Source organism: Galeopterus variegatus, unplaced genomic scaffold (assembly GCF_000696425.1).
Source record: "Galeopterus variegatus unplaced genomic scaffold, G_variegatus-3.0.2 Scaffold2225, whole genome shotgun sequence".
Lineage (NCBI taxonomy): Eukaryota > Metazoa > Chordata > Mammalia > Dermoptera > Cynocephalidae > Galeopterus > Galeopterus variegatus.
The window spans coordinates 45878-69641 of NW_007728336.1; the positions used below are offsets into that span (position 1 = coordinate 45878).

General features: G+C 41.7%; 1 protein-coding gene across 1 annotated transcript in view; it reads right to left on the minus strand.

Annotated features, from left to right (window-relative positions):
* Positions 1 to 11238, minus strand: part of FANK1 (fibronectin type III and ankyrin repeat domains 1) — a 33307-nt gene extending 22069 nt beyond the window's left edge. Inside the window, 2 exon segments of the mRNA XM_008580958.1 lie at positions 2895 to 3019; positions 11066 to 11238. Coding sequence (XP_008579180.1) covers positions 2895 to 3019; positions 11066 to 11238 — 298 coding nt within the window.
* Positions 11239 to 23764: the final 12526 nt, after the last annotated feature.

Here is a 23764-nt window from a genome sequence, read left to right on the forward strand (position 1 = left end):
GGCCTTTGGGAAGCCATTGCTCATGTTCTGTAAGAGGGTCATTTAGCTACAGATATTATAATATGGTGATAACACCTTTCTTGGTGGAATTTAAATCTTTATTAAAAGCAGTGAATAAATTATGAGCTTAATGGAGAAGATATTTGCCAATTAACAAGTAGCAGCTGCTTTTCTTTCTTTTAAGGGCCCAACTGATTAAAATTGCATGCCTCATTTAAGCAAGAATCTCATGTACTTTACCTGGAAAGAGAAAAAAAGGCTGAGCATCCTTTATTCAAAGTACATGCTTTTGTGATTCATTACAACCCTCTCAAACCAAATGCAAATTATCAACCCACAGAAGCATTTTCCCTTGCTTTGTATAATGTGCACATTTCTAACTCTGTTTAGCATGAACTGCCTCCTTAAGAGAGTCTGCTTTGGGTATTATAAATACAACAATTGCATAAGGGAGCAGCAGCCAGCCAGAAGGAAGAGTAAACCTGTAAACCTAATCTTACCACCCCATAGAGTCCCATGAGGCTGAGCCAGTGTCCTGGCTGCAGGCATTTATTCTCTTACCTGGCAGTGAAACTGTCAGGAAGCCCCAGCACACCTGGCCATAACGAGCACAACCTCCTCCCCATAGGAGGTCTTGTCTAATTACCCATGGAAGCCAGGGGACTGTAATAACAAATGCCCTGGACCAGCTATCCATGGCTGCCCCTCCAAAGCCAGCTCAGCAAGGAGAAGGAACACTTGGCCTGCAGGTACAACCATTGTCAACTGATAAACAGAGAGCTAGGATGGTTTCTACCTTCCTAAAAGAGCTCCAAATGGCACACCGACTCCATGTAAACTCTGGCCCGAAGCCCCTGCCCTGGCTTTGATATGCTGATAAGAGGATCTAAAGCCCACCATGACTGGTTACAAAACCAACCATGTTCACCCTCACCTGGCAGGTTCAGGTGGACCTTCTCTGGCTAGTGGGAAATGGATCCATCTCCCAACAGACAAGAGTGTGCACCGAGGATATAGGTGTTTCTCTTCATACTCCTAATTCTGCCTCTGGGACTTAATTCATCATCCACCCATCTATTAAGTCTCTTCCACATGCTAGAGATGGCTGACCCATCGCCCCACCCTTCAGGAGCCCATAATGTAGATAAGAGAAATAGAGGTAGACAAAAATGTAAAATAAGATGCCAGACGTGCTGTTAGAGGTGGCAAGACACTGCTCTGCACGGGCGAGGAGCTAATGCATAGGGCAGAGAAGGGGAAAGCTACACAAGGAATCCCCTGAGCTGAGCAGTGGAGCAGCTGCTCCGGGGAGGATGGACAGAGGCAGGGGAGTGCAGGGGTGGTCAGGGACCTGGGTGGCTGGGGATAGCAAGAGGACAGGAGGAAGCTAAAAGGTGGCCTGGGAGAGCACCCTTTCTGGGTGCTAATTTGCCTGCAATAGGTATGCAGCCATCTATTAGCCTCACCCACCCACTCAAAGACCTCACTTGAAAATCATGTTTATACGATTTGACTGTCTATCTTATCTCTTCAAATGCTGGGCTCCCTTCGCCAGCTTCCCCTCCTGCCCTCCTCTCCTCCATGCCCTGCAGCCCCTCAGCACAGGAAGCACTCACCCACCTTCTACGGTCTGCCTTCTGTGCCTTCTCCAAGAACTCCAAGAGCTAAATCACTCCCATGTAGAAGCAAATGCTTTCACCATCACCAGATTAAGGATCTTTCCTGACCAGCATCTCCATAATTGACCATTTCACTTCAAAAGTCTCCTCTGAAATTATATTCGTTCACACCCAGCTGAGCATCATTTGGGAATGTATGCAGGGTCACCAGTCTCAGCTTTAACTAAACTGTCCCTAGACTAAGATCCAGTTCCCTGATGCCACATTTGCAACTGAAGTTACTACAGGGTTAACTTAAAATCTGAATTAAGTCCACACAAAAAACGTCATGAATAAATGCCTAACAGACGCAGTTGAGAGCCACAGAAAGTATATACTATAAGGACAAGCGACATTCCACAATGAATAAAACTGAAAAGTACCTTTACTCACAAAAGGAAGATTTCCTTTGTATAACCAAAAAAAGACTCACCTCTGTGTTTTCAGTAGATGGGCCTGAGGAACACTTATGACCATTTAATCTTTACAACGTTCTTGTGCAAAAATGACACTGAACACACACAGCTCTGAAATACCAATCTCAGAAAATATCTTCAAACTGAACGGGGACCAGAAGGAAGTGGTCAGAGAAATCGAATGGCTCTTTTGCCCCCACCTCTGTGTGGGGCTGTCCCCTCCACCCCTAGGTCTCCGTGGCTGATATCTTCAAACTGAACGGGGACCAGAAGGAAGTGGTCAGAGACATCAAGTGGCTCTTTTGCCCCCACCTCTGTGTGGGGCTGTCCCCTCCACCCCTAGGTCTCCGTGGCTGGAAACAGCCCTGTTCCTTTTTCTTCCTTTATAATGCCCCCCCTGCCCCCCGGAATGAGATTTATGTGGCAAGACACACAGCGAGTTTGTCCAGAATGGACACATGCTGGTGGACCTCCTTCCCTGAGGACCCAAGGGCAGGCAGCCTGTCCTACTGTGTGGGACCAATTGCTCAGCCCATGCCCCGTGTCCATTTCCTAGACAGGTGACTCCACCCTGTCATGATGATGTCCACTGATGGGACAGTCTTGGCACAAAAACAGCTCTCCCAATTTGTGAAAGCATAATTAGATTTCCTTTATGTTATATGTTACAGCCAAGCCCAGCCCGTAAACAATATTATCACAGTGTTTAAAAATGGAACTGTTTCTGCTTCCGAGCAAAAGACAGAATGTTTTTACCTCCAAGTTGCTGTCATCTTCATTTCTCTTTAGATGAATGAGTGCAGAGTGTTTGTATACTCACTGGTCGTAGATACCGAGACAACCGGGCTGTACTCATATTCTCCAGAGGGGCTGGTGACCTTCAGTCGAAATCTGTACAGTGTCCTTGGTTCCAGACCTTCGATGACATGCTTTGTTGCATATCCCCTAGACAGGAGACACATGCTGATAACACCAGGTAATCCAATCTGCATTCTCCAACAAGTTATGAGAATAGCAAGTGGAAGCGGGTTTTGAATACCATCTACTCCCAGTATAGATCTGATCTTGGTTCATCAAACTCCTTGAGAACAAAGGACAAGTCAGCATGGCACCTCTAACCTTAGCCAGCACCTGCCCTCTCTGTCCCACAGGGCCTAGCCCACTACCTGACACACAGCTGGCGTGCAATTTTATACTTTGGAGAAATAATCACATTAACCCATGACATTTGTCCTCAAGTGACAAAGTTTCACATTTGAAAGATAAGACAGACCATCGTATAAATGTGATTTTCAAGTGAGGTCTTTGAGGGGGTGGGTGAGGCTAATAGACGGCTGCATACCTATTGCAGGCAAATTAGCACTGCAGGGAAAGGACCTGAAGGAGTCAAGTCCATGATTGCTTGCAGCCCATGAGCAACTGCCAGCACAGCTGGGGAGTCAGGCAGCGCATCCGAAACTGAGCCACATGGCTCAGTTCATCGAGGAATGTTTGCCGGAAAGAGATGCTCAACACTTCTAGAAAAGAAATCTGACTAGAGGCTCGCAATGGAAATCCACACGCCTCCAGAGAGAGGAAGCCGAGTTAGATCATTTGGAGCCTACAAAACGAACACCAAAAAATGCAGTCAATCTGCCTGCCTGCTCAAAAGATGCTGGGATCCCCAGAAGAGCTAACGGCCCCCACCCCGCCCAGGAGGTGGGTCCCAGGGGCCTGGCTTTGACTCGGCACCTGTTCCAGGATGCCAGATCTCCAGAAGTCCACCGAGTTGTATGTTGTTCCCAGTAGTGCCCAAAACCTCAGTTTCCCTTTGCTGCCAAAAATCTTTATTGGTATCTGACTAAATTCCATGAATCCCTTTTCAAATCCTATATTTAAGTTTTTCTTTCCTCGTACCTCAAAGCCTTGATTTTTGAGAGGGGGGTGGTGAGGGCATGAGGGTGTGTGTCCTATTTCCAGCTCTTTCTTCTTTCCTCTTCAACACTCAATCCAATTCTTACTATGCTCCCTTCGGAACACCCTCCATTGCTCCTTAGACTCCAAGCTTACCACTGTTTTCTCAAATTTTTTTCCTGTCTCTAATTTTTCTTTCATTCTCAACAGATTCTCTGCAGAGGCGAGAACCATACTTTGGGATTCACAGCTAATTTTTCAAGGATGTTTATGTGCAATCTAAATATTTATGTATCAATTCCATTCCATGCAACTCAACGAAAGTTCCTAGTGCCCATTGCTTGTGTGGTGCTGAGCCAGGCTGGAGAGGTAGCTCTGCATTAGCTCAGGGCCAAGAGCAACCTTTCAACAACGAGTTAACCCTGTCTCCTGCTGATGGATGGAGTGGCAAGAAGAAGGGGGCAGTCAAGGATAGTGAGGAAGGGACAGCTGAGTCAGGCTGAAATGATAGTACTGAAATTATCATCATGACTGATAAAAGCTCGCCTGAAAACATGGCTTTAGATCTCGGCCAGGTCCGCATGCTAACACCCTACCTATTAATGAAACAGCCTCACTGACTCACACCCGACCTCACTGGAAAAGCAGTCCTTCCCCCAAGGGAGATGGCACAGCAGTGTGTGTCTAGAAAACAGATCCCACACTCGCTCTAAAGGGAGAAGTATCCCCAAGATAAAACCCAGGAGGTCACCTAAGTGCCTCTGCCAAACTCATCCATAAACAAGTAATTCCTCTGCTATGAGGGACGGGTGAGAGTGAGAGGGAGTGATACGCCAGGAGGGCGGTCCCCGGTGGAGGGGGACTCAGGTGAGCAAGTTCCATGACAGACAGGGAGATGTTGGGTAGGAAGAACATGCAACACCCAGGAAAGGCACAGTCCAGGTGCTGTCACTAGGGTGAGAGTGGAGGGTGTGAAAGAATCTGGTGCATTTCAGAGAGGGAGCTTCAGTGAAACCTGAAGACCTATGGAACAATTTTTGAAAACTGGAAAATATTACAGAGACCCTCTTTTGCTTGGTGTTTCCCTCCTTTGTCATTTATCCAAAATGTGAAATTTCAAGGTGAAATAAAGTCCTGAACACTCATCAGTTCCTTTTTTGCATGGCAGGTTACCTCAGGCACCAATATGTAAATGACTTCTTGGGGACAGCTCTAACAGAGCCAAGTAAAAGATGAAGCGTCTATAGGCACCTCTGACCACGAGTCTACGCTTCCCTGCTCTTGCTGGTAGGTTCAGCCTCCTAACAGATATCATCTTGGCTTGAAGCACATTTCTCTTCACCTAAAAGAAGTATGTTCGAATGTCAGTCAAGTTGGTCTCCAACAGTCTCTCCCCAGCCCTCAGGAACAAGTTCCTCTCCCCTTAAACAGGGTGGAATGCGGCAGAAGTGATGCTGTGCAGCTCTGGGCCTGGGCCTTCAGCTGGAAGTTTCAGCTTTTACTCCCTTGGAAGCTAGCCAGGTAAAGGAGTTTAACTCCCCTGCTGGAGAGAGAGGCCACTTGGGGAGACAGAGTCAGTGGCAGATGTCGGACAGTGAAGGGAGATAATGAAGTCCGGTCAGCTCCCTGCTGTCCCAGCCACCCGAAGTGAAGCATCCCACACGAGTGAAGCTATTTGGTTCCTCCAGCCCCAGCAGAGCTGCACCTGCCAAGACCACGAGGAGCAAAGACAAGCCATCCCCCACCCTCTGCCCAAATTATAGATCACAAAGCAAAAACAATCACGTTTGCTCAAGCCACTGATTTTGAGGTTGGTGTGTTATACAGAAATATATAACTCATATATCGTGTGTATACAAAAAAGAAGCCCTAAGAAAGACAATGAAGAAATGATACCAACAGCATTAAGAAAAACATTCCAATCAAGAAACCAAGAAAGTAGAGAAGTGCTCAAAGTAGATGTAAATACATTTATCATAAAAGTAAAAGCTCTAAGACCAAGATAAATACTCAAAAAACTACATGGGTTAAAAACTAATAACTACTAAAAAGCTAAAATACATCAGTCTGGCACAAAGTCTTATGAGTAGATGGATTGTATTGTCAAGTGAGGTCCACGAATGCTTAGATATCTGAGTCACAGAACCTGAGCCCTCAGCAATTTGTGGCACCTGAAGTGATCTGTAGGAGTTCAATGGGAATATTGCATCCAAGCCCCAGTGAGATTCAACACAAGGTGTGGAAGACTTAACATAGTTCTAGACCAAAATAAGAGCAAAAGTGCCCCCAATAAAATCCACATTTGCTAAATATCATTAAGATCACTCAAGTAAATAGCACCTTATAAAACTAGGAAAGGAAGATAACAAAATGGTTTTAGAAAACACATGCTACTCTCTGAAATCCAGGGTCAATGCTTGGTCTCTCCATATCTCTCCTTAGAAATTTCAGACCTCTCAGCAGTGGTTATGGGCTGAATTGTGTCCTCCAAAAAGATATGTTAAAGTTCTAACCCCTAGTACTCAGGATGGGACCTTATTTGGCAATAGGGTCGTAGCAGATGTAATTAGTTAAGATGAAGTCATACTGGAGTAGAGTGGACCCCTAATCCAATATGACTGATTCCTTACAAGAAGAGGGAAATTTGGACAGAGACAGAGAGAAGATGACTGCAGGAAGACAGAGGCAGGGATTAAAGAGGTGCTGCCACAAGCCAAAGAATATCTGGAGCTACCAGATGTTGGAAGAGGCAAGGAAGGATACCTCACTCTGTTCAGAGGGAGCATGACCCTGCCAATACATTGATTTGGGACTTCCAGCTTCCAGAACTGTGAGAGAATAAATTTCTGTTGCTTTAAGCCAAAAAAAAAGAAAAGGAAAAGAAAACACATGCTACTGAGCACACTTATGGAAGGCTGGAGACTCATGTCACTAGAGATGACCCCCAAAGAGTACCATAGACACAGCAGGGGCTCCGGGTCACACTGCCCACCAGGGTACTCCACAGCAATCACAGTGCCCATACAGGACAACTAATGAGAGCAGCTCATCGAGCCTCTGGAGAGGCACAACTTTACACCACTTGGACGTGGTAGCTTACAGAATGAAAGAATCTTAACACTATTTCCACAAGAGAAAAAAACACAAAAACGTAAAGCATACCCTTATTTTTGTTATGAGTCAATAAGCAAATATTTGATGCAAGAGCTGAACAAACACAAGAAACTAAACATTGCAACGCCCAAGGATCCAGCTCCCAGATTTCCCTTTCCTCTCCGCTCCCTCCCCAGCATGCCCAGCCAGACATACAGACAACCAGAAGTCTGTTCCTCTGGCCCGTTCTTCCCCAACAGCCTCCTTGACATCTCTGCTGGGATATCTGAGTCCCACACTGAGCTTCCATTCCACCCACAGTCTTCCCCATCCATTATCCAAGTTGCTCAGGCCAGGACCTTGGGGCCACCCATGAAGGCTGGATTATCATTCAAAAATATGGGGTGCCCTCCCAAGGGTTCTACATCCCTGCCCAGTGGAACTCAGACATGGCCATGTGCCTTGTGTTGAGCAATGGCATATAAGCAGAGATGAAGTGTGTCATTATGTACGGAAGCTTCAAGAAACAGAGTGCCACGATCTCCCCCTGCCACAATCGTGACCGTGTCCAGGCAGAGGCCGCTCCACCACCTGGGCTGTGGAGGAAGACAACACAGAGCTCAGCCACGGCCCACCCACAGTGGGCATTCCATGCAGCATGTAAACCGCTGCTGTCAGAAGCCACTGAGCTAGCAGCCTCTGCGGGCTGTTACATACCCCTTAACTCTCCTCTCTGTCTCATACGCATCCCATATATCTGGTCCACCAGCAACTTTTTAAACCCTACCTTTAGAGCATGCCCTGAATTGACCCACTCCTCACCCTGCTCTGCTGTCTCCCAGCTGCATCACTGCAAAAGCTTCCACATAGTCCTCCTGCTGCTTGCTGCTGCCTTGCCTCCCTGTAGCCTGTTCTCAACTCAGCAGCCCAGGGATCCTCATAAAACATGCTCATGCCACCTGCAGCTTAGCAACCACCAACGGCGTTCCCTCCTCTCGTAGTCACAGCCAAAGTTCTCTCCGTAACCCATGGACCCAAGCGGTTACCTCTCATTACCTTGCTGACTTCACCCATTACCCTTCTCTTTCTTTGCTCCACTCCTTTGTGTTCCTGGAACAGCCAGGCACAGCCCACCTCAAGGTTCTCTCACCTGCTACATGCTCTGCCTGGAATGTTCTTCCCCAGGCATCTCTCACTTGCTTCAGGTCCTTATGCAGAAGTTACCTTCTCAGTGAAGACTTCGTCTCTACCCCAGGCCCCCAACCTTTCCTCTCCTTTTTCCCCTTAGCACTTATCACCATGTGAATGCTGTGTATTTTTAGTTATGTATCTTATTTATTGTCTGTCTGCCTGTCACATCCCAGTGCCATATCCCCAGCATCCAGAACAGCGTCTGGCACACAGTAGGCACTCAATATACATGCTGATAGAATGAATGGAATGCATGATACGGGCACCAATTATCATAGGAATTTAGGGGGGCAGACAATAGGATAGTAAGGGGAGCTTCTCAGCCAAGGTAGAATCTGACTTGGGCAGAAGGAAGAATAAGGTGATGGGGAATTGTGTCCAAACAGGGAAATGGTTAAACACACAGAGAAAAAGTCAAGGAGTACTCAAAGGTAAGTGGATCTGACCGGAGGGTTTGCACTCAGAAGTAAGAGGCAACAGGAAAGGCAGGTCGTGGGCAAACTGTGAGGGCATCCATCAAGAGTGTAAGGAGCATGACCTTCCATCCTTCAAGCAATGGATATTCACTGAAGACAACCTGACAAAAAGAAGATTAAAATGAAAATTAACCCAGCAAGGTAGAACAAAGGGGACAGAAGGCAAGAAAGGAGAGAGGCCAACTCCTTCAGTCAGAAAATATGCTGGGCAGTTGCATGAGCCAGACAGAAAGAGCAGCTTGCCTCCTAGCAGGGTGAAATGCCCCAGCCTAGTGAGAAGCACAGAAAGGGCTCTACAAAGGCAGAACTCACAGAACCAGACAACGGATTGGTATGAGAGGCCGTGGAGGAGAGCCCAAGTCTAAGAGGATGGCACTGACTCAAGATTAGTGACTGATGGGAAAGAAGCAAGTCAGGAAGAAGCTTGTAAATCCACTATCCCAATGTCTAAAGAAAGGCATTGGCTAGTTTTAATGATATCTAGGAAACTTGTAAATCCACTATCCCAATGTCTAAAGAAAGGCATTGGCTAGTTTTAATGATATCTAGGGAAAGTGACAGAACGAAGCAAAAGAGGTCAAGATTAACATGGCTTAATTCTGCCACCTAGTGTCAAGGCTTGTACTGTAATTCTGAGGGGATGCCAGCACTTCAAAACCCTCCGTAGAGTTGGGGTACGCAGGCATGGCTGCCAGCTCCCGATGCCAGGCCAGCCTCCGAGGGTGTTCCCTGGCCCAACAGCAACCAGGTCTCTGGGGAGAATGCAGACAACACAGGTGTACACCAGGCTGGAAGCCCGTGCATGTGGCTGCAGTTTCTCTGTCCACCTGGTTACCCAGCAAAGGAAAACAGCCCAGAGGACAGACAGCATATCCAAGACTTCTCCACCCACCGTGCCCATGCACAGCCCCCGGTATGAGGGAGATGGGGGGAAGAAATGATGTCCTTTCCTTTCTCCATAGAAATACGTAATACCACAAATCACACTTTCAGAAGGAAACTACCCTCAGAGAGCAACACGTGACATGATTAAGATAGCATTTTTGTGTAGTCAGGTGGAAATTATTTACACATGGTATCTACATTTCAGATAATGCTTCCCCCCACCCCACACCCCCAGTATAGACGGACATTTCTCAGATACCCGAGACACCATCACTCGGGTAACAGCTGAAGCCTTCACATATACCCTGACATCTGCACCCCTATCACAATGCCACCTTGATTAAAGGGCAGAAAATCTGGACTGCGTCCATGCCAATATCCCAGTTGCGACACTGCACTTCAGTTTTCCAAGATGTTATCATAGGGGAAATGGGTAAAAGATGCAGAGGATCTCTGTATAATTTCTTATAACTGGACATGAATCTACAATTATCTCAAAATTAAAATATAATTTAAAAACATATTTACATATCATTTTTGGTATTCCTGAGTCAGAGAGCCATTTTGCAAGTGGTAAAGTTGTCAAAGGAAAGAAATAAGTCAGAGTTGATATGCAGACTAAGAGGAAATGACTTCTTGGTCACTCCTGTTGCATTCATTTATTCACACAGCAAATAACGTGAGGGCTGCCGTAGGCCCGCAGGCACTGTCGAGGAGCTGGGGAGAGAGTACTAAGCAAGCAGAAATCTTCTCAGCCTCTCGCTGGGTTTAAATACTGGTGGGGAGACAGAAAATGAACAAGCAAGCAAGTAAAATAATTCCAGCAGAGTTAAATGCTATGAGGCATATGAAACAAGGTTCTGAGATAGAGGATGCCTGTGGTGGGAGGATGGTGACTTCAGATGGCCTTTGAGGAGGGGATGTTTTATCTGAGATTTGCATGGTGTGAAAGAGCCAGGCAGGTAAAAACAGAAGGAAATGAATTCAGGCAAAGGAACAAGCAAGGCCCTGATGTGGGAACCAACTTGTCCTAGCCAAGGCTGAAAGAAAGGTGGCCGGTTTGGTTGAAGAGAGTTGCCAGGGGGACGATGATATGTCATGAGATCAGAGAAGTTGGCCAGGGGAGACCATGCAGGCCCCATTCCACATGAACAAAACAGCCTGATGGGAACCTCATCTAACTTAAAACTATCTTTTGATTCTGTCTCTGTGTTTCGGATTTTAAAAATATACTATTAGAATACTTCAGAAATGAAAGAACCTCTCAAGGATATAAAAGCTTTAATTTCCAAGTTACTGCTAATGCTTATTTTCCAAAATTTATAATTCATAAAAAAGCATAAATGTAAATGATGCTAACTTATTCTTTAATTTCAAAATAAGCAGTGGCTTTTTAGAAACAATAGAGATCTTTCTAGCTAATCAGGAAATCAAAGCGAAACATTCCACCTACGTATAAATGATGCCGTAACTGTGCATTTTGGGGTCTTCTTCTTCAATTGAGAATCTAAACCATTGCTCCTGAGGTCCTTGCCGCTTAGCTTTCTTTTCCAGATCCCAGTATAATTCAATGCTGTGATGAGTCACTTTGCCCACGACAGGTGGATGGGGCTTTGAGGACGGCATGATTTCTAAAAAAAAAAAAAAAAAAGAATGATACAGGATTTCAGGACCCCATTTCATAAGGAAGAGAGACCAGCTAAGCGGATTACAGCTGCTCAGTGACCAAACTGCCTTTCTGCACATCAGGCATACATACGTACGTCCCATTGCTTGAAGAACACCCGAAAAGCTGAAGTGCTGCAAAATTTAGCTGATGTAGTGAGCGACCACATTCCTCAGCAAGCGGACTATACCATCCCCATCAATATCATACTTCACTCATGGACCCTTCCAAAAGGCTGGTTAACATATCAAACTAATCAGGTTGTTCTTTGACTTGATGAAACTCACTTTACTGCTATAATCCTTCAGTGAACAGGCTAGTAAAAAGAGCCAAAAGACGAATGCTATATCTGGTTCAAATATTTGTAACACAGACGACAAAGTGTTGGCATCTATTCTATAAAAACAGCTCTTATAAACTAAGCAAGGGGGAAAAACTCTGAAGGCTACTAACCAGGCAAAAGATGAGCAGAGCCCAAAACAGCAAGAACAAATGGCCAATGTAACACACAAAAAGATGTTCATATTCCCTTGTTTTCACAGAAGTTGATAACAATGGGGTACAGTTTTATATCCAGCCAAACACTTAGAAAGGACATAACTATTGGAAGAGACAATGTAGGGAGAAGATACTCATAAACTGGTTCTGGGGAAATATGAATTACAGTCTTTTTAGAAAGCACTGTGGCAGCACCTATTAAAATTAAAAATAGACAGGGGGCTGGCTGGTTAGCTCAGTTGCCTAGAGCATGTTGCTGATAACACCAAGGTCCAGGGTTTGATTCCCTGCACCAGCCAGTTACCAAAAAAAAAAAAAAGAATAATAATAGACATACCTCTCTATCCAGCCATTCTACCCCTGGTAACCTCTTCCAAAGAAATCAGCACCAGCACACACAGGGACACATATGCAAGAACACTAACTACTATGGCTTTTAGCAGTTTACAACAACAAAAAGATGACCTGTTAATAAGGGACAGGAAAACAAATTATATGCCCATAACATGCAGTATTATACAGCCTTTAAAAAATAAATAAATTCTATTCTAGATGCTTTGAAAGGATACCCATAAAGTGCTGCTGAATGAAGAATCAAGGTGCAGAGAAAAACAGAATATCCCATTTTTGTAAAAGATAACAAGAGGTACAGTACAGTATATGCCAAGTTGTTTATTTAGCATGCATTTGTTCTATTTTGTCAGTTTTGTCTCCCCTGCTACATTTTCGGTTTCTTGAGGGCTGGGTCCACGTCTTACACTTGACTTACTCACTGGTTATTCAAAAGGAAAGAATCTTGTTATTTCCCTTACAATGAAGTCCCAAGCATCTCTCTGAAGACCCTGGGGCCCTCTTGCAGGGCAGCCGAAAGAATCTTGTTATTTCCCTTACAATGAAGTCCCAAGCATCTCTCTGAAGACCCTGGGGCCCTCTTGCAGGGCAGCCCCACCGAGGAAGATTGGGCTGGCCTGGTCCTGACTGTTCCAGGAAGCAACCATATCCTTTATGCTGAAATCCCAGAGATACACTATGGGGCAGCCTGAAAGCTCATTTTTCCCAACTTTATTTTCCAAACATTTAAAGAAAGCATGTTGGAATTGGATAAACCTGGGTTTGAATACATGCTGTGAAACTGAACCAAAAATACTTACCTGAAAGTGTTTTGTGAACATATAGAAAGTATCTAAATAAATTATGTATATTTCACACAATGAAATCCTATACAGCAGCTAAAAGAAACTAATGCTATATGCATCAACACAGATAAATCTCAAAAATGCATGAGTGAAAAGCACGGGTTACAGAAGGATACACTACAGTATTACATTGTGCATTTTTACAACAACCATCACAATACCATACATTATTTATAAATATACATATGTAGTAAGAGTTATAAAACACTGATGGGAAAGATGTGCACTACCTTAAAGACGTAAGGGAAACAACAGGGGCGGGGAGGTGTTTTATAGTATATTTATAAGGTGTTATTTCTCTATGCATTTAGGACATATATGGCAAAATGCTGCCATTTTAAACCTAATGGTACATTTGGGTACATTACTATATGCAATAATTATGGTATGTTTGAAATAATCATTTTTGAAAAATAACTATAAAAACGAATTATATGCACTGTTCTTACAGGGCTTTTGGTTTTCGTGGAGAAAGCAATTCTAATGCTCTAAATACTAATTAATACATGTGGGGAAAGGAACTAGTGAGCCAGACACTGACCTTTCACCATGAGTCATTCCATCTGATCCCACAATTCTGGCGAGTGAACATAATGAAGACTCACATCCTCACATCATGACACCATCGATGACTCTTTTTTTTTTTTTCCAGAGCCCTCTAAAACCAAAGACCAGAATTGGCAGACAGTTTGGGACTACCCCCAATATAACAAGAAGCCAACTAGTATTTCAGTTCCAAAGACATCTGGCCTAGAATACAACTAAAATGATAGACAAGAAATTATAAATTAATGTCAAATTTTGAAAGAGACAAACTAGATGTTTCATCATGAATTTATATGAGCAAAAAGATAACATTCCCAAATATGCAAGAGTTTCTCATGTCTTCCTCTCTACTCATCATTGATACAGGCAAATAACAAGTGATCTCTGTTAGTGAGCTTGGCACTGGCTGGACACAGATGGTCCATGGACACCAGACCTGGCCACAGGGCCACTTCCAACTGCCAGCTTAGGAGAGAGTCAGAACCCTCCCTGCCAATGATCACCCCTCCAGATGTGTTTGGAAAGTTGATTACTTTTTTTTTTTTGGGAGTGATCCAAAAGTAACGGTGCCACAGCCTTTCCAAGGCAGCGCTCAGTGTGAGTGGAGCCTGACTGAGTGCACACACGTGGTAGCAGTACATTGGCTGCTACTGAGTCATACAACTTTGCAACACTTTGCTCACCCAGGTTAGTGCACTGACCATTGATGATACCCTACGTCATCTTTACTTTCATACAGAACCTATCAAGATGCAAATCTCCACATACAGCTTTTCACAGAAAGCTAATAATACTGGACAGGACATGGCAATCAGGACATGAATGAATATTCTCATTTTGTAACAGCATATTATTTTTAGGCTACCAAAAAATAGTGGATGAGACAAAATTTGTTTTGCTTTGTGTTCTCAGTCAACCTACAGTAATATGACAGGTATGTTTTAATCCTTATAACATCATATTTGAGAAAAATTTTGGTATTTTTGTCATAACCTGCTAATATGCATATTTTAGGATGTTGATTTTAGGATGCTAAAATATGTATATCAATAGGTCACTAGCTAAAGTGCAATCATCACTATGACAAAGGAGCAGAAACCTGAAACAGCACTGAGCCTTTGTATGAGGTGACAGAAATAGCTACCAGGAGGAGAACAACAACAGCAGTGACACTGATAGGACAATCTGTGTAAGGTACTGCTTCATATATGTTTATTTAACCTTCACCACATTTAACTTTACCAGCTCCACGTGGTGTAAGGATTTTTATTATCTCCATTATGAACAATCTGAGGTGCAGAGAGATTAAGTAACTTACCTAAGGTCACACAGAAGTAGCTGGCAGAATGCAGACAGCCTGGCTCAGGAGGCCCTAACTTTTAACACCATATCATACTACCTCTTAAGAGCAGAGATAAAAAATGTAGACCTGCGATGAAAAATCTACACTTCATTAGTTTGTTCTCCAGATTTCCTCAAACCACTTATTTTAAATCAGGTTTAACCAGCGAACCAGCCTGAACCCAAGGAAATTTTTCAATGATGAACAACACATGACCCAAAAAAAAAAAAAGGAGTGGAGGGAGACAACGCAAGCCGGAGAACTGTTTGAATGAAGTGTAGGGATGCTGTACGCAAGAGGCGGAAATGAAGGCAGCTTCCTGGCAGCGCTGGGATCAGGGAGGCTGCCGACCTTCAGTAACCTAGTCCACAAACAGGAAGATGGTCTAAAAAGTCCACAGCAACCATAACTGGAGGCCGAGGGCAGAGAGGTTTGGCTGACATTCACCTTCAGGCACCCTGAGTGTGGGTAGGAAGCCAGCCGGGCGATTCTTTAGGCTTGGCAAAGAATGTGGAGGAAGAAAAGAGTCGGGCAGAGAGGTTTGGCTGACATTCACCTTCAGGCACCCTGAGTGTGGGTAGGAAGCCAGCCAGGCGATTCTTTAGGCTTGGCAAAGAATGTGGAGGAAGAAAAGAGTCACATTAATGGATAAGGGAAAGGTTACAGAACATGGGTAAGACAATTAGTGAGAAAGCTCACAGATAAATCTAAAAAGATTGTTTGTACTTGGGGCAGAAAACACACGTCATATTGGGAAAGTACTCTAAATTGAATTTACTACTAGTATACGAACAAATTCCTCTATTTGTAAATTTTATCATCCCCTAGTTTTACAGTAAAGGTAAAAGTGCAGGGAGATTAAGTGTATCTGTGACTACAGCCCTGGCTCACTCTACCCTAGGATTTAATCTATTGGCTGTATAACAAGTTAACATCTTTCCCAAGGTAACTAAAACCAACATTTTGAAAAATTCAAAAGCTGACCTTTCTTGCTATTTATTTAACCAGGATGTTTATATCCACATTTGAATTTATCTTTTATCAGTAGAAACACTCTTTTGGGAATTGTTGTCATAAATTTTATGTAAGTTTTATAAAATGTATATGACATACCCACAAATGAGATAGGGTGACACCCACTTTCGTGAAATACGCAATTCGCTTCTATGAAACTGCTTGCTGTGTGACAAGGTAGATTAAATTGCTTAAAAAATGTTGTTGTCTAAAAATCCCCCTTGGCTCTTTAGCCTCCCTTAATAGAAGTTAAAAGCTAAATATTAGCCTGCACTTAAAGAAGTTTGAATTTTGTTTGATGTTCTCCACCCAAGCTGCCCCTCAAGGTAGATTAAATTGCTTAAAAAATGTTGTTGTCTAAAAATCCCCCTTGGCTCTTTAGCCCCCCTTAATAGAAGTTAAAAGCTAAATATTAGCCTGCACTTAAAGAAGTTTGAATTTTGTTTGATGTTCTCCACCCAAGCTGCCCCGAGCGATTAACGGGCTTGTTTCAGGTTCTGTTATCAGCTTGCGCTAGGCCTCCCCAAGCCCCCTCCTCATGCCAGTAGGGTAAGTATGTATTTGTGTAATTATATGATAGCTATAAGTGTGTGACTATATGATTTTTTGCCTGTGTGACTATGTGCCTTTAAAAGACCCCTTAAACTAAAACTCAGGGCTGCTTCCTTCCAAGACTTTCTTGGAGGGACAGTCATCAGCTGACCAATAAAAACCCCCTTTTAAATTCTCAATTGGGTATTCTGGTTCCTTTTCCGTGTGGCAGCCTCACAACACAAATACACATTCATAGACACAATTTACATGTTCCTTTATCAATACAAAATTTTAGAACTCTATTTTTTCCTGGTATTAAGTGTCAGATCTTTTTAAAGGTGCTTGTTTGCTTTAACTCAATAACTAATGTTCAAGTTTAACCAATCACATAACCTCGTGTCTCAAATTCAGGCTTAAAATTTATTCTAACTTCTCTGGAGATTACCACCAAAAAGAAAAACAAGACCTCACATTCAGTTTTGCATGGTTCCTCTAAAAATATTGGTAGGATCTTTTTCCATCATGGTAAATTTTTCTTATCTTAAAAGTTTCCCAAATCATGAAAAAGGAAGAATGACAACAACAGAACTACCAGAAATACCTCAAGAGGACCAATATGTGAGAATTTACCTATGTGCTTTGTACCACAGGAGCTTTGTGTAAGAAAATTCCTATGCAAATCTGACAAAACGTTATGCCCCTGGTGCCATCTGTCAGGTAATAAATGGGTACAAAATACTGAAGGGCTTCATACACCATCACCACTCAGTCCCTATGGTTACTCAGAAGATGGTGTAAATATGCATCAGAAATCCACATTAAAGGTGATAGGTTTAAATGTAGAAAATTATGAAGTTTAAGTAAACCACTATAAAATGTTAGACCTTGGCATCATAAATTTCAAAAAGAATTTAATAGTATAATAAACACAACAGAAATGTGCCACTCCCATAAAAGGAGACTCAAAAGACAAATTGGTAAAAAATATGAGACTACTCAGGGTCCTTATGATAAATGGTTGACCATATTTCAAAAGCTACAGAGAACTGGTACTAATACTCTGTTGGAATTAGCAACTGTGATTAGTGTCATAAAAAGCAGGAAATGATGAACAGAAAAAGCAAATATGAGCACATTCATTATGTAACTAAAGAATGCCATAAAGCAGAATTGCAGTTTCCCTGTCCTTCCGAAGGACACCTGAATATTTACTGAGGTCAAGTTTCATTGACAAGGGACATCTGCGGCCTGGCCTCCAGTGGCAGATGGGCTGTAATGAAGACAGCAACACACTAAGGAGAACACTGTACAAAAAAACAGCAGTGGCTGTTACCTCGCAGCAACTATTCGTGCCTTGACCTACATTTATGGCAACCATAAATCAAAAACATTCCAAATCAACATGCTGTGGAGGTCAGAACCACAAAAGTACATTCTGGGTTTTAAAAGTATCAAAAAATATGCTTGCCATGAATATATATTGAAAAAGGAATTTTTAAATCAAATATCAAAATAGCTGCATAGTGATGGCAGTTTCTCCTTTTACTTAAAAATAAGACAGCTAAAATAAGCTTAATTCCAAACTATTATATTGCTTTTATAAAATGAGGTCCCTAACAGATGAAAGGACCAAGCACAGAAGTAGATAGACTAAAAATCAAAAAATGATAACCACCAGTAAACATAATTTATTATAAGAAAATGTTCAGAGTTTCTAGAAATCAAAAAAGGGAAAACTGAAGTAACTGGTGCCATTTTATTTATAAAATTGGACAAAAAACATGTAATAGTAATACCCAGTGCTGTTCAAGACTCTGATAACACTGGTTTACTTACAGATTGTAGATTACACTGTACATGACACAATTCTTTACTAAAGACATTTGGGCATATTCAACAGTGATTACAAGATATCCTACCTAGTAATCCCACTCCTAGAAACATATCCAAAGAAAAATTCAGAAATCAAAAAATAGATGTAAAAACTAAAATGTTTTTTGTATTGAGTATTCTTTTACTTCTTATTATAAAAAAAAATTCAAACACACAAAAAAGTAGAAAGAACAGTACAGAGAATCCCCGGTACCTGTCACTCAGCTTCGTCAATCACCAGCATGATCACGGCCCATCTTATCTCACCTATGCTCCAGCCGCCTCCATCCCTCCCTGGATCTGGATTATTTTAATAGATAAATTTTAATGAGACTTCGTTTTGTATCAGAAAGAGTTCTAAGCTCTTTACATATATTATTTAATCTTCACAATAACCTTATGAAGTGTTAGAAATTTCCCCATTTTACAGATGAGACTCTAGACACAGAGGTCACATAACTTGCCAGGGAGGTCACGCAGTAAGCAGCAGAGTTAAGATTTGAACCTGGGGAACATCACTCCTGAGCCATGCCCTTAACCTCTCTATGTGCTCTCTACACCTCCCTATTTTCAAATACATACATATATAATATATAAACGATAACAAAGAGAATCACTTTAGCACCATTGATAAAAATTGCAAACAATCTAAATGTCCAAGAATAGGGAACTTGTTATATACACTCTGGCAAATCATTTAAATGCAAAAATATTTAGCCACTAAAAGCATGTTAGACTATATATGAGGGTTTTTCAAAAAGTGCATAGAAAGACTCTCATTATCTTTTAATTTTGTTTTTTCCAAGGATTTTTTTGAAGTACACTCATACCAATGTATGTCTGATATGCTAAGGGAAAAAATATGAAATTCCACGGACATTATGACTATAATGATATAGAAAGTACAGATGCACATAGGCAGAACTGAAAAAGAACTTAGGAAAGTGAAAGACAACATAGTAGCATTATGGCTGATTTTCTGGTAAATTTTAATGTTGTTATAGCATTGGGAAAAAAACAAAATGTAACTGGGCATTTTTACTTATTAATGGAAAAAAAATTCAGCTAAGAAACTACCAGCCTGGATTCTTCCTTGCTGAGCTTACATGTATATGACAGCAAGAAGTCTGATAAAAATAAACCAAGAATAAGTCCATGTAGATGCTTCATAGCATGAGACATTTCGATTTTACTCTGGCTCAATTTATTGACCATTTTGGTGTCAAGCAAATATTCTGCATCACATTTATTTCCAAAGAATAAGTTTACTTATACCCATTCATTCAGCACATTTGTGGGACACCTCCTCTGTGTCCTAAGGGCACAGGTATAACTGAGATGGCCAAGTGGGGAGGGCTGAAAGATAAGCAAGGAACACTTACACCAAATAAATACAAACCAGAGGCATGCAGGTGCAGAGAGAACACTTACACCAAATAAATAAAACACTTACTCCAAATAAATACAAACAGGAGGCAGCCGGTGCAGAGAAAACCTACAGCGAAGCCTCATCTGATCTGGGGTAAGGTGCCCTTAAGTGAGACTTGAGGGATCAGGGAACAAGTCTAGCGGGGCCTGCAGGCAAGGAGTACACCATCTATCTAAAATATTTTAATATAGTTACTTTTTTTGTTGTCTTTGTCCTCAAGCATCCTTATTCCATAAAAGAAAATCTTATAAAATGCAAACTGCTCAAAAGCTGTTTCCCTCTACTTTGCTAGTAAGCTCGAAAAACAAAAGAGACAAAAGGCTCAAGAGTAGGAATCAGAAAACATTACTTCTCCTGGCTCTACCATGGATTTTCCTCATCTGGAAAATGGGGATAAATAAGGATACCTGCCCAGCCTTCTTCTCAGGTTTGCTTCGAAGAAAAAAATAACATGACAAAATACTGAAAAATGATTCAAAATGTACAAGGGCCTTCACAAATGTAAGGGAGCAGATATGCTTTCGAAAAACATGACAATGTTCATCTGCGTGGAAATACTGCCTGGAATTCTATATGGGTAATAGGTAGTAGGCAAAGTAGGAAATGTGTTTCCAAAATATTTCTTTTACTTCATTATGATAACTTTGATTTACTACAGGCTTGCTCTAAGCAAGACACTGTACAGGACACAGTGTGTTGAACCCCACGATGATATGGTCTCAATTTGCAGATGAGGAAGGAGAGGAGGAGACCAAAGCTCAAAGGGATAAAGCAGCTTGTTCAAAGCTACAGAACTGGTAAGTGGGGAGCAGGGGTTTCTCCCAGGTCTCTAACTCCAAAGTCTATGCTCTTTCCCCCACAGGCAGTGCCTGGGGTAGAGCTTCAGAGCTTTTCTATGGGAATGAACAATGAATCTGTAAAGTGACAACGTATTTCACAACCATATATGAGAAGTCAAATTGCTGTATACGTTCTTTTGACACAGAGTACGTCGCTGAAAACATATTTATAATGAGAAATGGTAGGACATTTTAACAGTAACAATAGGAAAATGTTCAAGGTGCATCTGATTAGCTTAAATACATTATTAAGAGAAATGTGCTACTGAAGGATATGACGAAGCAGTTCAATCAGAGAGGAATGCCAATAAAATATACTCAACCTCACTGAAAATCAGAACAATGCGATTAAAATGATGACATTTCACGTGTATCAAATTTATTAAAATTGAAATCTACCAATAGCAGTGAAAATGAAGAGTAGGAACATTCCCAAACTGCCAGTAGAGTAGAAATTGGGGCATCTCTCAAGAGCACCTCGGCAAGGCTGAGTGAAGTTCAGGATGTGCATTCTCCATCATCCAGCAATTTCACTACTAGCTACAATTTCTCACATGTGCAAGAACGTTCCCACAACTTTGCATCTGGGAAAAACTGAAAACTACCTAAATTGCGAGCATGAGAAGACTGGATGAATTATGAATAATCATACATTAGAATACTATATAGCAATTAAGATTGAAGTTAAAATTAATTGGGTCTCAACATATCCATGTGAATAAATCGGGGGTGGAGGGTGGGTTGAATCACAAAAGAAAGTTGTAAAGCGATATGTAGAGAATGATACAATCTACATAAAGTTTGTTTTTTAAAAAAAACTATCAGAAGGAGGGAAAGAAATGGAATAGCAGAAAAACAATTTTGTTGGCAATATTTTGTTTCTTAAGTTGGCTGGTGACATATGAATATTCTTTTATATATTTTGTCTGGACTATTTAATTAAAAACAGGTCCTACATGCATGAATATATTTCTATCTTTATTCTTGTCTTACCCATCTCCTAAGTAAATGAGTATCCAGGTGAGCTGTACTTCAAAGTTACCTAAAAATACTATATAAATGTGTTTCCGTTTCAAATTTGGAAATCCATGAGAGCTACATGTCTTTAATATTTTCTACATTCCAGTGACACTTCATTCCAACTAGAGACTAAGCTCCCTGGGGAGACTGAGCTTAGGTTCATTCACTCTGCACCCCCACCACTACTCAAACGTTTGATTTGAACTGATCTGATCTTATTCGAATATCCATGAGATTCTGTTTTATAACTCCTTAAAATATGTTCCAATTAATTTAACCATGATAGATAAGCAGTGTCTTAACACACAATATATAACATCACATTTTATTCTACAGCTGTCAGGGCTTATCAACATTTAGACTGTGTATTATTTGCAAGTAAGTGCAAGCAATAGACAGCAACTTGAAATATGCAAAGAGAGGTTTCCAATGCTTCCGTCATGTGAGTTCAAATCTTCACATTAGCCCATCTTCTAGTTCATGTGTGTCATCCCATGGGATGTGATAATCTGTCTCAACTCTGAGATTTGTCATTGCTTCCCATGAAGCCCTATACGAACTTTCAATCTAGATAGAGACATAAATCAATTATATTTTTATGAACCTCTCTTTCACACAAATAAAATGGAGTGATGCATACTAAACAAAACTCTTTGAAACCCTACTGTTTTTCAGCACACAATGCAGTATTAAGGAGTGATTATGATTGCATTAGGGATCATCTTAAATTTCCCTCAACTGCTGTTTTCCTTCTCTGTCCCCTATCCTGCCAATTCCCTTCTTCCCAGCCATTCTCTGTTCATTTGTTCTCAGTGTCTTTTTGAGTGTTACTATGTGGCAGGCCCTCTGCTAAGTATTGAGAATCGGGAAGACAAGACAGTCTCAGCTTTCATGGAGTCTACTACAGTCTTGCAGGATATAAACATGTTAAACAAAGAGACCACCCCTGGCACACATACACCCGCCCCCCAAAAGGTATCACAATTGTGATCATTGCTCTAAAGGAAAAAGACTGAGGTGCTGAGGGACCCCTGAGCTCATGCGTCAAGGATACAGCCCAGAGAGGGTAATGAACGTAACAGCGAGAAAAAGGACACCTCCTTCAAGTTGACAGTAACGTGCTCTGCAAACTTGCCTGATGCAAATCCAAACCTAAAAATTAATCTCATCGTTTTAATAGCTATAGTAGTAGCCAACTAATAGTAAGCCCACTGCAGAAAAATTCAACTCTCATCATCAACACACCTGGCAAACAGAAATCTTTGTGTTTTAATTAATTAAAATATTATAATTTTCTGTTTATATATCAATCTATTTTTGTCACACACTGTGGCTCATCCAAAGGGGTTCTTTTATAAAGTACAACCGCATCCCTCCTCCTTCGAAAGCTTTCTACAGTGGTTCACAATAACAAGAATAAACAGAAAGGTTGAACGAACTTACCAAATAAAGACAAATTTTATACCATAAATCTTCCCAAACACTCTCATTCTAAATAGGTCACCAGGGTATACACAGAAAAATAAATTGTATTTTCGCAGCCAGTGTGGAGAAAACCACAGTCATAAATCAGATATTAATTATAAATAGCGGTCACTGTACTTTGCATTTATCAGAGTTACGTCCTATGTGAGAAATCCCTTACTTCTATTATGGGGTTGCTTTCATATTCATCTGTTTCTTGACTCCACGTGTGTCCTAAAGGCCAAGATTCATGTGCAGGCCCTTCACTGCAAACAGTAACTAAAGCAGTCCCTTGAACAAAATTCAAAGGCAGCTACTGTATCATAGTTGTCCTTCCAAAAAGTATCTCCTGTATATAATACGAGTTTGAAACAGATTTACTTCCCCTCTAGTTACAAATGTACAGCTTTGATCTCAACTTGAACACAAATAAATATTTTTAATCTTCCATCAGGTGCTGCTTCCCCCGCTTCCACCTTTCCCAGCCTCCTTCCTCAGCCTCTTGCCATCCTTCTCACACTTAACACCCCCTTCAACTTTTCAATAAATGTCCTAAAAATGTGTAGGGGACCTCTACTTCCAATTATCTTCAAACCACCAATTTTTGTTTTCATTCCCACTATCTTACTACAGTATGTAAATGTATATCCCTTTCAAAACTCAAATTACAAAATAACCCTACACATGAAAATTGGCACATGTAAGGCATTTAGGCATAGCCTCAAAGGTAAT